The sequence below is a fragment of the Melospiza georgiana genome, chromosome 4 (assembly GCF_028018845.1).
Source record: "Melospiza georgiana isolate bMelGeo1 chromosome 4, bMelGeo1.pri, whole genome shotgun sequence".
NCBI lineage: Eukaryota > Metazoa > Chordata > Aves > Passeriformes > Passerellidae > Melospiza > Melospiza georgiana.
In genome coordinates, this window is record NC_080433.1 from 28472604 (window position 1) to 28488404 (window position 15801).

The window sequence follows — 15801 nt, forward strand, 5'->3', positions numbered from 1 at the left end:
GGAATACGGGCGAGTGGCTGCCCCTGGCTAAGCAATAGTCAACTGAACTATAGGGGCAGCCCTGTTCCTTAGTGTCTGCAAGAGGGAAAGCTCATCAGCTGAATCTTGCTTCTCCGTGGGGCAATGGTTCCTGCTGAATCCTAGCCAGGGGTCTTAATTCAGCTTGTTGCTGAAATCAGCAGGATGGAGCTGATCGGGAAAAAATGGGTGGTGTGGCATCCGCCTGCCACGTGTTCTTCCCTCCCACTCATGCTGGAGACACCACCAGTGCCTCCCTTCCAGCTGGCAAGCCGGTGGCCTCATTGCATCACTCATTGCCACTGCTTTTGGAGTTGCATGTGTTTGAGGAGCAGCACTGGACTCATCTCCCCGAGCCTGCCTGTCGGAACAGTTGGCAGCAGTGTCCCAGCGGTCCTGCAGGGACCGCGATACCTGATGCCAGCGCTCGCCTCCTTTGAGGAGGTGTTCTTTGCAGCCCTGTACACATGCTGCAGCCCCAAAGGCTCCTCTGCCAGGGATGTGCATTTCACACCTGCTTTACTGCTACAGGATTACAGCCTTGCTTTGTAAATGAACTCCTGTTTCTGTGATTAGAAACACTAGCACTCCGACTTCCCCAGTAATATAAGCAAGCATCTCTTAAGGTTTACTGCTTGTTCCTAGCAGCTGGAGATAACACTGGGAGATCCTGCAAATTCTGCTTTTCATTTGAGCTATTACTGCAGTGCACCACATTGAATTTTGAATACAGAAATTACATGGAGTGGCCTTATCCTAGGTGAATTCCTGCTCTTCTGGCAGCCTGTTTGCTGTCATGTTTTTCCCTACTGCTGTCAAAAAGATGCCTTTTGCAGGCAGTTCACTGGGTGGGGAAGGAAAGAATTGCAGCACTTGGTGCTCTCCCCATAAAATCGCCAACTTCCCATTTACTTAAATTTGCCCTAAGCACCTTTTAAAAATGTGGTTCAAATTCCCTCTTTCAGAATTTTAGCTGGCACTTGTCATGCTGGTATGTTACTTAATCAGTCCCTGTCTGAATTGTCTGCGAGGATAATTGATGTTCCTGTCTCCAACAAGCTGAAAATTGTTTCCACCCAGCCTTTGACATATAAAGGGACTTTGTTTTCTGCAGTGGGTGTTCTTGTCTCATAGGCAAATGACCCTGGCTGTAAGGCTTGCAGAATGGAGTGCAGCTGCAGACACCTGCCTTTCCTCCCAGGCTAGCAGAGGTGTGGTGCCCTTTCTGGATTAAAGCTAAGCACTGTCTCCAGAGCTCATCCTATGCAGTTCATGTTGCAGGAGTGTGTTTTGCTCCAAACTGTTTGATCCTGTCTTTTCTGAGGGCGGTTTAAAGAATCCCGTCTGAGGAGCACTTTGCAAATAATGCTGTCTCACTTCAGGATGCAGCAGCCAGCACATCCACACCTGAGCAAGCGAAATTCTTTGGGTATCAAAAGATCACCAGAGATCCAGCCTGGTCACACTGAACTTATTTGAACTTCAGCCCTTTCAATGGAAAGGTAATTAGTCTCCTGAACAAATGAGTCAGAAGTTCTTACTACCACTTTTGAAAGTTTAAACCAGTCTAGTGCTGCTGACATGCCTTTGGTGTGTTCAGTATTGCAACATCTTTCGAGATGGCAGTGTGACTGGGAATCAAACTGCCATGAGCAAGGTTACAGCTACAAAATCTCTAGTAAGACCTAATATTTTGCTTTCTGAATTAAAAAATAAAACCCCAATCTCTTTAGAAGCCCAAACTGTTTCTGAGTCAACAATAGAAATGCCTGAGTCTGCATGGTGCCCAAGACAACTGTCCACTCCTCATTTATCCTATTCATGTCAATGTGATGTTGTAGCCTAAAAGTTATGCAGTGCCCAAGGGGAATGTTGACCTCTGCAGCAGCGTTTTTCACAAAGGCCGGTGAACAAAACACCCACTTCTCTTGTTCCAGCCTCCCTGGATGCCTACCTTGTGTCTCTATGAAGCCCTACAAACCAATTACTAGAAAACCTCCCCATCTTGAACCTTCCCTGAGTTTGACCTGCTCTCACATGCTCAGCATGCACAGTTGTGGCATTCTGTGAGAGCATAAGGACAGAGTCAGGTGAATGGAGTAAGAAAAATAACTGTCCTGAGGGGTTTAGTCCGGGTGGTGCCTTCCTTCTCCTACCAAATGAAAAGGGGAATTTTGGGCAACCACTGCACTGAGGTGGTGAAGACACCAGAGGGCTCTACTGCCAGACGTACTGCTGGATTGCTGCAAAGTCCGCAGGATGTTGCTCTCGAGGCATGCTCTCATTTTTGGCGAGCCAGCCCCGAGACAGGCTGTTACCAGCAGCACGGGCTCCGGCATCTTACTTCACCTGTGACAGTGGCTAAAGTTCTGATTGCTCCTCTTCTCAGCTCTTCTACCTTTTATCAGGATATGGTGGTGTTTGGGAAATCTGTGGAAGCCCATTGTGCATACTGCATCTTGTGGAAGGGCCGAGAGTATGCTGAGAAAGCAGTTTTTGCCAGCACTTGACTTCATTTGGAAAGCAACCCCCTCTTGGTGTTTTTGGTGGTGTTATAGTTCTCCCCAGCCTGACTGACAAATGAGCCTACCTGTAGTTGTGCTCCTGTCTTTCCTCTAGGAAGCTGATGTTGAAGGAGTGCCAGGCCTGCTTGGATGGGGAAATCTCTTACATGACTTGCCTTGTCTGTCCAAGAATTTTGGCTGCCTCTGTTGGCATGATAGAGAAATGTGTTTGCTAGGCTTTTATCCTTAAAGGGATAGAAATTTCCTAGTATTTTATGCTTAAAAGGATGAAAGATTTCTTCAAAACCACAGCACAAAAACATATACATTCTCAGTCTGTTGCCTGGGACATTAGTCAGGCAACTCCTAATAAAGCTAAAGCCTAGTCGAGGATAAATTGTCTTGCACAAAAACCATCTAACTGCATAGAAAATGTGCCCTAAGCCCAGTATAATTCTTACTTGTCAAAGCCTTCACGATACTTAATGGGTTAACGTCAAGAATGTCAAAGGGTTTTATTGTACTTGTTTTAATTATTTAGAAATTGCTCTTCCTGACTCGAGTGATGGCTGGAATTCTTACGTGGCAGTTTCTGCTTGATTTCAAAACATCTTGTCTCTCTGATGAGATGTGTGAGTGCTTGCGCTCGCTGTCATTTGTTTATAGCAACATCAGGGAACTGCTGGTGTGAAAACCCAGTGCGGGCAGGAGCGGGGCTCCAGTTCGTGCGCCCGGGGAACGGCGTAGATGCACGCAGCAGAGCCGTGCTGTTGCCAGCCGCGGGGACAGAAGACACGGATGGCCGCACTCCCCCGGCTGCCGGCGGGCCCAGACCCGCATTAACATTAACATTAACATGTATCTGTGCTTTGCAGGGCGCAGTCCCAGCGCTGGAGGAGCTGCCGTGCGCGGAGCTGGCGGAGCGGGCAGCCCCGGCGGGCCCGGCACACGGCGGCTCCGCACGGGCCGCGCCCCCTCCCGGCCCGCGCCGCGCGGAGCGGCCCCGCGGGGCCGAGGGAGGCGCGGCCGCCGCAGGGCGCCGTCCCATTGGCCGCCGGGCGCGCTGCTTTGCATGTCTCCGCCCTCTGGCCGCCCCATTGGCTGCGAGCCGGCGGCGCTTTCCATGGCGCCGCCCCCCGCGCCCGCTGGCCGGTGCTGCGCTGCGGTGCGGTGTCGGGCCGGCGGTGCGGCGCAGTGCAGGAGCGGGGCCGGCAGCGGGGCTCGGCCGGCGGCAGCAGCAGGAGCAGCAGGAGCAGGGCGCAGACAGCACCGCCGCTTCGCTGCCGTCTGGCGGAGCGGGGCGAAGCGAATCGGCCGGCGGGTCGCGCCGCGCCCGCTCGCTGCTCTCTCCCTCCGCGTTCCCGTGAGCCGCTCCCCGCCCGGGTCCGTCGGGTGCAGCATGAAGTGCGGCGATGGCCCGGAGAGGTAAGACGGCGGTGAGGACGCTGGAAGACCTGACGCTGGACTCCGGGTATGGTGGTGCGGCGGACTCTGTGCGCTCCTCCAACTTGTCGCTGTGCTGCTCGGATTCGCACCCCGCGTACCCCTATGGAGGAAGCTGCTGGCCGCACCTAACTGACTCCATGCACAGTCGGCATAACAGCTTCGACACCGTCAACACCGTCCTAGCGGAAGACTCCGAGGTGCTGGACTGCGCGGGGCAGCAGTGCTCCCGGCTCCTGCCCGACCTTGAGGAGGTCCCCTGGAGCCTGGAGGAGGTGGAGGCACTGCTGCTGCCGCCGCCGCCGCGCCGGGAGCCGCGGGCGCCGGGCGCCGCCAGCCCCGGGAGCCGGGATGCGGCAGCGCGGCTCTCGACGCTGGTGAGCCGGGCGCTGGTGCGCATCGCTCGGGAGGCACAGAGACTGAGCCTCCGCTTCGCCAAGTGCACCAAGCACGAGGTGCGGAGCGCCATGGAGATCGTCCTGGGCTGGACGCTGGCGGCCCGCTGCACGGCAGCTGCCCTCGGCGCCCTCTCCCTCTACAACATGAGCAGCAGCGGCGGCGACCGCTTCAGCCGCGGCAAGTCGGCCCGGTGCGGACTGGCCTTCTCCGTGGGCAAGTTCTACCGCTGGATGGTGGACAGCCGCGTGGCCCTGCGCATCCACGAGCACGCCGCCATCTACCTCACCGCCGGCACCGAGAGCCTCTTCCGCGACATCCACGCGCGGGTGCTGGCCGGTCCCGCCGCCCCGCTCCCGCCGCCCGGCCGCCCCCCGGCCGCCGCCGCCGCCCCGGCCGAGAAGGAGAAGGAGGGCGCCGAGGCGCCCCGCTTCACCCTGGAGGCGCTGGAGCAGACGGTCAACAACGACCCCGAGCTCTGGGGCTTGCTGCAGCCCTACCAGCACCTCATCTGCGGAAAGAACGCCAGCGGTAAGTGCGGCTGCCGGGCGGGACCGGGCGCCACCGACCACCTGTTGCGACGGGCGGGCCCCGTCCGCCCCCCCGGGCGCTGGGCGGGCCGCCGCCGCCGCACCTGCCGCCGGGGCCGGGGGCTGGGGCTGGGGAGGGAGCGGCGGCGCGGCTGCCCCTGCACGGCGGTGGCCGGCCCGGGGAGGGCTGGAGGGGAGCTGCCGAGCATCCCCCGCACGGCTCTGCCGCGGCGTGATGGGCGTGAATTCAGGGGCAGCTGGCTGGGTGTCGGCGAGGGCTGGCTGAGAGACAGTGGTTCAGAGCTTCAGTTTTCCACAGGAAATGACAGAAGCGCAGCCGAGCGCTTGCAGTCGAGATCAAACTTTTGTTACATATGCAGTGGTTTGGCCAGCGATTGCGTGGTTGGCGCTGAAATGCAGTCTTTCTGGACAGATTTCATTCATGTTGCTGCATGTTTACTCAGAGCTTGACACAAACGCAGCACCGTGATGCATCGACTTCCTGAGCATTTTTTCCCTTCGTTTTTTAAACGATGAATCTAATGTTTTTAATAAGTTGTCCTTCGGTAGAGTGGCATTCCAAAGTTCATGTTCCTTATTTCAGCTCCCTCTGTTTGTCAGGGAAGTGAAAATGGAACGAGGCGTGTTTCAGGGAGGTAGACTTACAATAGGGTGGTTTTTTTCATAGCTTCTCCTAAGCGTGCACAGACACATGCAAACACTTTTATTAAGCTTAAAGTCAAAATACCTGTCACGCTGAGATGCAAATATTTGGGGGGGGGGGGGGTGTGGAAGAGGAAGAGAACTGGGAGAACAAGGGTAACTGGAAGCCTAGATCACGTCTCCAGATAAGCCTTGTTAAGTTGTTAAAGCCACAGAGGATGTATTACAGCTAATTATCTATTGTCTTAAGGCACCTTCTATCCCATAAGAGACCCAAAGGAGAATGCCGAGTGGGAGCGAAGGAAAGGAGCAGATATTCCTCTCTGCTGTAAATAGATGTTGCTTAGTTCTGTTCCTCTGGTGGTTTCACTCCAGCAATGGATGTCCTCCCCGGAGGCTGTGCTGAACCACCCCTCAAAATGCATCTGACCTCGGGGGCTTGTGTTGCAGGACCCCGGTGTGTTATTCCAGCGCTGGTGCAGGCAGGCATGGCTTCCCCAGGAGTGCCACCGTTGTTTTTTTCCTTGAGCCCTGCTACGGTGCCTGTGGGTTTCAGATGGCACTGTGTTGTGTTTCTGACGCTGCAGCACTGGCTGTGCAGGCTCCTACTGAGCCTTTCATTTTGTTTTGCGGCTCTCTCTAACTCCCTCTGTATCAGCTCAGTGGATTTAAATGAACTTCATTCTGACCCTCATTTATCTCCCTTCTAGGGACACAAAAGAGAGTTTTCATCTCCATTTTTTTGGTAGTTTTAGCTGCCACAAATCTCCTTGGTAGCTCAGTCCTCAGTTGAGAAAATAGCATTTTCTAAGATGTTTGAATCAGACCCTGGCAAGTTATCCATTTTGTTTTGCCTCTCTCCCTATGCCTACCTGCTTTCTGTGCAAATATCTATAATGTTGTTTTGCTTTTTAGCCTTTTATAATACATAGTTTGGCATCCTGTTAAATATGTTTAGAATTACAGGTGCAAGAGCCAGGCCTCCCTACAGTAAAAGCCATTTTTTACTGCTGTAAATGTTTATTTAGTTTTAATCCAAGGTTGTGTTGCCTTCTCTTAAGTAATTTCAAGGTAACTAAACCAGGCATTATAAACCATTAAACACAGTCTGTTTCTTCACCAGTGAGGTATGTATCTGTTTATACAGTCCTCACCATTTTCATGTCTTGAGTGCTCCATGTTTGGTTGCAAATGTTTCCTTTTCAGGCACTTAAAACAGGTGGGGAAGTCGGGTGTGAGAGATTATTTGACCGGTTTGAAACTGTTGGGGCCATCTGTGGCAGAAGGCTTGGATTGCTGGAAGGTGCATCTCTGTTTAGTGGCCTAACCACACGTTCATCCTTCCTCCATCCTCAGTACTTGAAACACCATGGTAGCACAACTGAGCAGGTAGCAGACTTCTCACATCTCTTTGCACCTCTCCAGGGGAAGAGACAGGTCTCGTACTCATGAGGTTCTGTAAGTTGGAGTGTCATTTTGCAGCTGGGTTGCCTATGACCACACAAGCGCTGGAATCAGTGGGTTTGGTCCAGCAGGTGTGGACAAGAAGCAGTGGTGGCTCCTTTCTGGAGGTACCATGGCCCATGTGATTTGAGTGAGGGCTGGGGATGGAAAGCATGCAGAAGCAGACTCTAGCAGTACCTTATCTGCAGACAAGTTTTGTGGGGAGAGGTGCCTCTCTCTGGGAGGCAAATGTCAAACCTTTGAAAAATTTCCAGGCGAAATTCAACACCCTTAAGTTCGTCCAGACTGTGAAACAGGCAGCCCCTGAAGATCATGGGATGCAGGTGTGTAAAGAGCATGAGTTTGTGTGTGATGCAGTCCAAGATGGCTCTAACAGAGTTTATGAACACCAGTGTTGGGGAAGGTGGTCTGAGGATCTGCAAGACACAAACCAGCCTTTCAGGGCTTCCCTATAAGTAGTGCAGAGTGTTTAGTGGTTTCAGCTGAGGTTTTATAGCCTGATATCATACTTGGTCATCTTGAAAGCTGCTGAATAAGAGCAGTATTGCAAGATAACCTTCTCCTTCCTATGAATGATGGCCATGTGCCTTCAGACAAAGATGTTTGAGCTGGTTCTTTGTATGGGCCCTTGAGCCTGCTGGGCTCCTTTTGGGAGTGTTTGGCCTGAGTTTGCACAGCTGCCTCAATTGGAGCCCCACTCTCCAACAGGAGCCTGCTCATTGCTCTTGCAGGCTCAAAAGCCTGTGGATGAAGGTAGTTGCACTCCTTCGTGTGTTGCAGGCAGCAGACCATGCGTCCTTGATAAGCCCCTTGATAACTTCATGTGTGGGACAGGGCAGGGATAGCAATGGCAAGGCACATGATGCCATCGGCAGCGAGCCGCTGGAGTATGGCAGCAACTGCTGGCATATTGACTGAGCTTATCTTTCTGATTACTGTATCAGAAAAAATAGACCTTAAAAGCACTCTGAGATAGTAGTTTCCACTCCTCCCCCCCAGAATTTTAACTTCATGGCTGAACAAAAATGAAAAACTTTTCATTTGGGATTTCATTGGCGCTTAAATGTTTCAATTATGAGCTCCATCTGAACAGCACAGTGCACGTTTTACATCCTATAACAGTTGCATGGAGTGTTATTTCCCTTGGAACAGGGGGAGAAAAATACTGTGTGCTCAATGAAAGGCAGTAAAAGCTGGCACCTCTGTGGTTTAAGCCATATTATTGTAGTTTCTTTATTGCTCATCAAACTCTTACTTTTATGCCAGATCTGAGAAATGCTTTGAGATGAATGAGAAGTTTCCCTCGGTCTTGGATCCAGTGCAGATCATTGGAGTAAATCCATGTATGTTGTTTTAACGGGGAAGCTTGGATAGCAGGTCCAGCTCAAAGTCACCTGCTTGATATTATGGAGGTCCTCTTTCACTGGGAGGAGGGATGGTGTTAGAAAACACTTGAATTAATACAGAGTAAGGAAAATTGTTTTTTCCTCTTTCAGTCTTTGGGGATCTCCATGTCTTTGTGACAGAACTTTTGGTGGGAGGTACTCAGCTGGGGAACTGGGGGATCACAGGATGGAGTTTTCTGTGGAGGAGTCGCCATGCACAACTCTGCCTTGTCTGTTTGTGTACAGCTTCTAAAAATAGTGATTTTGAACCCAGCTACATCCCTGTGGTTCCTTCCTCTTCTTAATATTATTTAGAGAAGAAGATCAAACTAGTTAGAAACCCAGGATTAGGTCAGGCTTGGCTGACACATGTCAGCTAACCTCAGTGTAACCTCAGCCTCTTCTCCTAATTCAGGCGAACTAGGGAGACCCTGAGCAAATGAGCAGTACCAATATATTAGCACAGCTTAACCAAATCAATAAATTCTTTTCAGTTTTGATTCATATGTATACATACATGTGTGCACACAGAGACCATACCCTCCTCTTACTGGCAAGCATACTGTTATCTGTTACTTCTCTGCTTTTTGCTGTAATTGAACCATTCAGGATGCCATTATGGCCTTAGTGGCAGTGCAGAAATCAATCTAAAACTTGTTTCGGCTAAGATGATAGGGAATACTTGGACACAAAACAGAGTTTAATGCTATTTTTTGGCTGTATTTTAAACTATAATTCCAAGAACATCCTTCCCCCTCCACCCCCATTATGTTTGCATTGTATTTTTTGCTACTTAAAAAAAAGGAATATAGTTGAAGTTTCTTATATGTGCCAGTATATTATACTTAGAGGTCTTTGCTGTTTTGTTTCTCCATCTATTCCAGGGCACTTGAGGTTGACATGAGTGGTGGTGCAACAAGTGATGTGTAGTTTTGCTTGTTTCTCTTACCTGACAGTCTTCCAAGCAAACTTCCACATCGTCTTTGAACAAGTTGTGAATTTGCCTCCTCTCCATTCCAGGCGTGGTGGGAGGGGGAGAGGGGGACAAATCCCCAAAGGGCAGAAGGTTTTGCCTGTTTGTGGTTTGTGGCCAGTGATGCTGGTGGGAACTGAGATGGCAGTGCAGAAACCATGCTCCTTCTCTGTACTGAAGGGTGGGTTGCTTTGACCCTTGGTGTTGGCAGGAGTGGAACAGAAGGGTCATCAGTGTGTGTGCTTCTTGAAAACCTCTGTTGCCTTGAGAGGACACGCTGAAAAGGGAGCAATGGTAGGACTGGAAAATAGACCCTTTGGGAGGTGAGGGTTTGACTCACTGGATGATGGTTTGTTTCCCCTCTGGATGTTTTGATTCATGTGATTTGTTTCAGTTATGAGTCTAACATAAAAAAAAAAAAATTTAAAAAAATCCCAGAATGTACTGGAGGCACCCAGGATAATAATGAAGCTTATGTTTGCCAATATGATTATTCTTTTTGTCATGTTGGAAAGTACCTTAACAGCATTTATAGCCTTGGCCACGCTGGGGAGTTTTCAGACTGCATCTACATTACTTAGTTTCTGATGTAAATGAGGCTCTGGAATGATGATTGGAAATGTGATTGTGTATACAAGGAGCATGTTAGGGGAATAACAGTATAGTTTTAGCAGTATATTGGGTTCCTGGCTTTTTTGTTGAGTGCTGACAAGCTTCATGTAGTTTTTCAGCCATCCTGTGAGCTGATGACATAAGGTGCAGGTGAGCATTAGGGACAACTTCATGACTTTTCCTAGTGCTCCTGCAAATGCTCTCTCTGCCACTGCTCAAAGTTAATAAAAATGAAAAAGACACCACTCTTAGTGTGTTGGTGTTTCTGCAGTGTGTCATACCAAGCAGTTGTCAGTCACAAACCTTCCACATTGTCCAGAGTAAATACCTGGAAGTGCAGTGGCTTGGAACATCTACAGCCTGAACCCTTTCTCCCCTGCCTGGTTAGGGGTTGAGTTCTCCTATCTCAGAAGTTAGGCAAAAAACTTTATGGTCGTTTCCTCACCTTTCCTCTAATGCAGATGTGAAAGAAAAAAGCCCCACTCTATGAGATGACACCAGAGGTGGAGAGAGTTGTTTCCTGCAGCACATGGGTGTTGGGAATGAAGTCCTCTGTCGGGAATAACTTCTTCTGGCCAATGTGGAGTGCAAAAAGAGGGGGGAGGGGCTCCTTTCAGGTGCTTTGCTGAAATTAGCAGCTTTCATGCAAAATACTTCTGTTGCTGGCCCAGAAAAGGATGCACAGGAAAAGCAAGGAGGGGATGGATGAGGGAGTTTATCACCAGGCTGTGTTTTCTTGCAGTGAGTTTGATGAGCAGCAGCACTGCCCCTGTTCACGTCCCTGAGCAGGATGGTGTTCTCTGTACTCGTGGGGGCTGAAGTGGATGCTTGGTGGATGATAAATCACATCAGTGCCTCTTCACTTTCCCTGTCTCCTCCCACTTTCAAGGTTCCTGCTGCCTCAGTTTCCGAGGCTGGGTCATCATTCCAGCCGTGGCAGCAATGCCTTTCTGCCAGTCCCTTTGTGCCAGCAGTCCTGCCCATGGCTCTGTCTGCAGGCTGTTTTCCTTTGCCCAGCATATAGGAGGCTTTAGCAAGGCATAAAAATTAAGTAGGGACTATTTTCTTTCTTTGCTCTTGTCCTTGTTTACTTGCTGACCAAAAGCAATATACTGCACCATCTCTGCAGAAATCTGTAATTACAGTTGTTATGTACCTGATAAGTATTTTAAAGATTTAAAAAGACATTAAAATTAGCCCAGAGCTTGCATGGCCAGCTTAATACCCTCTGGTTACTTTGCCAGAAGTGTTCAGTTAGGCAGCCTAAAAAAACACAGGCATTGTGAAGGACTGTGCCAGCTAAATGGTCGCATGTGGTTGGTTCTTGGTCTGCCCTTGCTTTCAGGAGTTTCCTACAACCAAGAGTTTCAATCAGTGGCCACATTTGTCTGGCAGTGCATAGGCTTCCCATTTTCCCAGAAGGTAACATAGTTATCCTAAGGATGTGAAGAGATAAAACCTGGTGTCGAGTCACTCCTTCTGCTTTCCATAGGGCTGCATTTCTGTCTTGTAAAAACAGAAGAGAGAAGGGCACTGATCAGGTGAAATGAGTCACTGAGAAGGCAGCTCTTGGCTTGTTCTGACAGCAGGAGTGAAAGGCATGTTCCTGGGAGCAGCTGAAGAAGGAGCCACTGTTGGTGTGGATCAGTTCAGCAGCATGAATGGGGCACAGGCACGCTGACACCTTGCTGAGGCTTGTCTCATTTACTTAAATTTACCCGATGTGCTGATGATCTTGCATCATCACACTTCCTTACTCTGGCAGTTTGTGGGTAAAGAGAAGGTTCTACAGCATGGCTTATGGGACATGACCATTTTCTTGGGCTCCACTGAAGAGGTTCCTGTCATCTTGAAGGTATTTTATCCTCTTCCTTGATTCCTAGGCTGAGTTCATAGGAAGCACAGTAGCCTTTTTTGGTGTAGTTGTTCCTAAAAACAACCCAAGAGATTTTATAGTATGGTGAGAGGGTATCCAGTGGTAAATATGTGAACCAGCTTGGAGGCTGAAAAGGTGCTCAAGAGACGCAAAGATTCACACAGAGATTCTCTTGGCTCATTACTGATAAGGAAAAGAAATTGTCTTTGATTTAAACAATACTGGATTAATAAGGAACAGGACAAAAATTAGACACCCTTTACCAAGAGACCTCAGGACAGGTGATTGTGTGCCTGATGAATTAAGCTGACAGAGGTGGATAAGGGAAGAAGGACTTGTTCATCCCAGTTGGTTCCAGGCCACTTAAAAGCATGGTGTTAGACCTGGTGTAAATCCCTGTGGGCAGTGTAAATCCCTGTGTGGCTGCCTGATGTTGGTGCTTGGTGGGAACTTGGCTGGTGTGACCCTTGGGCGCTGGGCTCTTCCTGCCATGGTGCTTCAGATGCTGGTGCGGGGATCTTCTGAGCGATAAATGGAAGCACAGGAGACAGGTAAAGCTTTCTGTGGGGGTTTAAGGCAGCTGAAAGCGAAAGTGCAGGGAGGGATCAGTGCGGCAGGGTGTGTGGGAGGCGGCGGGGTGCTCGCCAGCAGATAGGAGCACACGAGGGCGTTGCAGCTGAGCCGCGAGGAACTGGGAATACTTCTGGGTCAGCAAATTCACAGCCTTACGTGGCTTTTCCAGAGCTTTTATGTGCACAGACCTTGCTCATGCGAACAGCACGTGGACTTCACGCAGCCATAAAGGTCTTGGGACAGGCTGGTGAGTGAGCAGGAGAGCAGGAACCCCTGAAAAGATTACAGAAGAGGCCTCTTCAGGGACCAGATTTCTGTCCTCAAGTGCTATGGAGTAGCACCTGGACCTGCAAGAGTCTGAGGCTTTAAAATTAATAAAACCACCCTGTTTTTATATTGCACTGCTATGAAATATTGCTCCCAGGTGGGGGAAGTGAGCGGGGCTGGAGTTGCAGCAGAGGTATGTTGAATGTATTTGCATTTTTGAGGCAATTAAATAATTGAAGGAAACTTTGCATCCTGCAGTGTTTTGCAGTTTCTCTGGCCCTATGGTAGTTTTGGATAAACACTGTTGGGCTGTAGTGCCTTCTCTTATGTGTTGTGTTTGGCCGTGATTAAGTTGCTAGTCAGGGAAGGTTGGCTTTTTCTTGCAAAGAGCAAAGCAAGTCTTGCAAGCCTCTCCCTGGGATGTTACCCAGCAGGGATTTGGAAAAACAGAGGTTGTGATGCTGTGGGCCATATGTACTCCCCAGACTGCAGGTTCTTTACCCCAGATGAAGCACCTTGAGTTCTCTGTCACCTCTAAGAAGTGAATGTGGCTGGCAGCAAGGCAAGCTGCCCCTGGGAAGGTGGGCCAGATGCCTGGGGATGGATGCTGGACTCCCAGACCTTTGGTGGGAAGTGCTGCCAGCAGAAATAAGAGAGATTGCAGAGGTCATAGTCATTTTGGCTACCCTCTGAGATGCTTTTTTTGTGGAGAATACTAAGAAGACTTTTTAAAATTATTTTTGGTGTACTACATGGGCATATCTTTGCATGCCAGCATATCACAGAAATTGGTTTCACTAAATCATTCACTGTAAATCTGAGTAGGTATATAATTTTGCTCTGGGTTGCCATATAGCAGACACAGCTGCTAGGGGCTAGATGCAGGTACCTCTGATGCTGTTATTTCCCTAGGGACTTATAAAATAAGGGTCCCAGAACTCAGTACTTCAGAAAAAGTATCCCTCTGCTATTTGTGTTATTTAACTTCTCTAGTGCATGTCTTGTGTGGGGTGCTGTGTGAGTCAAGCTGTTCCAAAGGTAGTGCTAAACCCGTCCTGTAGTCCTTGTTTGGGCAATATTCCCACTGATTTTGGTGTTAAGGACAGCCTGTCAAACACCAATATCAGCTCTTGCATTTGGTAACAAATTACAGAATTAAAAATTAAACTCCTGAGTCAAAGCTGTAGGCCCAGGCTTAGTTTTGCTTAAGATAAGCTTTTCCAAAACTGAAGATGAGTATCAGTACCTCACTGCAGATAGTTATTCCTAATTTGAAAGGATTTTTTTCCATTGTTTCACTGATTAATGGTGTTCAGCTTGAAGATTGCACAGTCTGTGAGGCCTTGTGCTACCTGGCTCTAGCCTATTTCCGCTGGCCCATATAAGAAAAATTCTAAAAATAGTCCAGCAGCAGTGTAGGTTTTCAAAAGTAAATTAGATTTTAAAAATAAGAGGTTCAATTTAATTATCTGGCATGCTGTCAGTAAGGAGGAGCAGGAGTTTCAAAATACGCAGTTTTTCTAACCTGGAAAAACCCCCACCCCAAGCATAGCTGTGCCTCAGTAGTTAGGGCCTGCTGTGCTCTGTTGTTGCACTTTACCTATTAACTAGTTCTGTATTATACCAGTATGCTCAGAAAAGAATTGCCTTGTGCATCAACTGTTTCTGGAGAATGAAAACAGTTTTGCAAGCTGTCTGAGTGCAGGGACAGACAGCAGGAAGGGGCAGAGTCTTTTTAATGGAAAATACCTGCCTGTGGGAATGCATATGATGCTTTGCTTCCATCTTAAAGAGCATGTTTGGTAGAGGATGGGTAAGACAAGGAGGAGTAGTTTGAACTATTCCACAGGTTTAAATGTAGGAATGGCATAAACACCAGTGTAATGCAAAGGATGAGCTTAGGCAGCAATGTTCTTGCAGCAGAATGCTGGGAGCCAAGATAAGTAAGTTGGTGACGCTGTCTGTCTGACACGCATCAGTGGTTAGACTGTGGTGGCTGAATGCTTCTAAAGCAAGATTAAATACAAGAGAAAAACACCCTAGCCAAAACTCATTCCTTCTTAAGTGTACAGATAGTCTAGATGATCTTCAGGAAGGATATATGGGCTGTCACCTCTTTTCAGCACACAGAAACTGCCTATGCGTGGGATAATTGGCAGGTTTTATAAGGAGACCTGTGGTGATGAGAGCCCTCAAACCACCAGAGCAGATGGGGATGCTGATGTCTGCTGCCTCTGCCTCCTCTGACCAGGGATGTCATGGGGGTAGAAAGGCACGAGATGGACCTCGAGGTTGTGGAGGAACTGGAGTTATCAGATGGGTGGGAGAACACTGCTTTATCAGGGCTGGTGATGTCTGATTACAGGCTGAGTGAGGCAGGAGCTGGTGAGTCACAGAGTGTTTTCTGAGGTTTGGGGCTGGATGCTCAGGTGTCAGCCACCATTGCAGGTGACTTCTTTCACTGACTGAGGAGGCAAGGCAAGGTTTTCCTCTGGATGGGACCCTGTCCTCCACCTGTGTCAGCCTGAGATCAGATGGCTCCAGTTTGCCCAACCTAGGGCTATGTTTTGAGACTCCGTGGAAGTTTACCTGGAGCCAGGCTGCTGCTGCCTGCTTAATAGGTGCTTCTCATGCAAACAGTGCAGACACATCCCAACTGCAAAACTGGCTACAAAGCTGGCTGCTGAGCAGATTTAAACCTGTGGCATTGACTCCTTGTGCAATCCGTGTTGCCTACTTCTGACAGTGCTGGTAAGACATTCCTGTCTGCAGTGAGGGTGGAGTGCAGACACTGGGGTCTTTAGCATTGGGATTTACACATTTTCTGGTCTGGTAAGGTCTGAGTTGGCTGAGTCCCTGGGAAACATCCTCTTTGGGGCAAGGAGAGCACTTAGAGGGAAGAGGTGTTAAGGAAATGAAGACTTGTTAGTTTACTTCTCCCCTTGACTGTGACTTGAGGAGCATCATTGGGATGAGTTCTGTTCCTTCTTCCTTTAGAGGTTTGCAGCGCTGTTGGCATTGCACTGATATGCAGAAAAAGTTGTTGATATTTAAACACAAATGTTGGCCATGGCAAAAGGAAAAATTAAACAATTCA

At 49.2% G+C, this 15801-nt stretch overlaps 1 protein-coding gene across 2 annotated transcripts in view; it reads left to right on the forward strand.

The window, feature by feature from the left end:
• The first annotated feature begins 3798 nt into the window (after nucleotides 1-3798).
• Nucleotides 3799-15801, forward strand: part of ABTB3 (ankyrin repeat and BTB domain containing 3) — a 162881-nt gene continuing 150878 nt past the window's right edge. The window contains exon 1 of one of the 2 annotated variants that reach the window (XM_058022372.1): nucleotides 3799-4892. In XM_058022372.1, the coding sequence (XP_057878355.1) occupies nucleotides 3935-4892 (958 nt within the window). In that variant the 5' untranslated portion in view covers nucleotides 3799-3934. The remainder of the gene's footprint in view (nucleotides 4893-15801) is intronic. The other variant, XM_058022373.1, reaches the window with a different exon arrangement.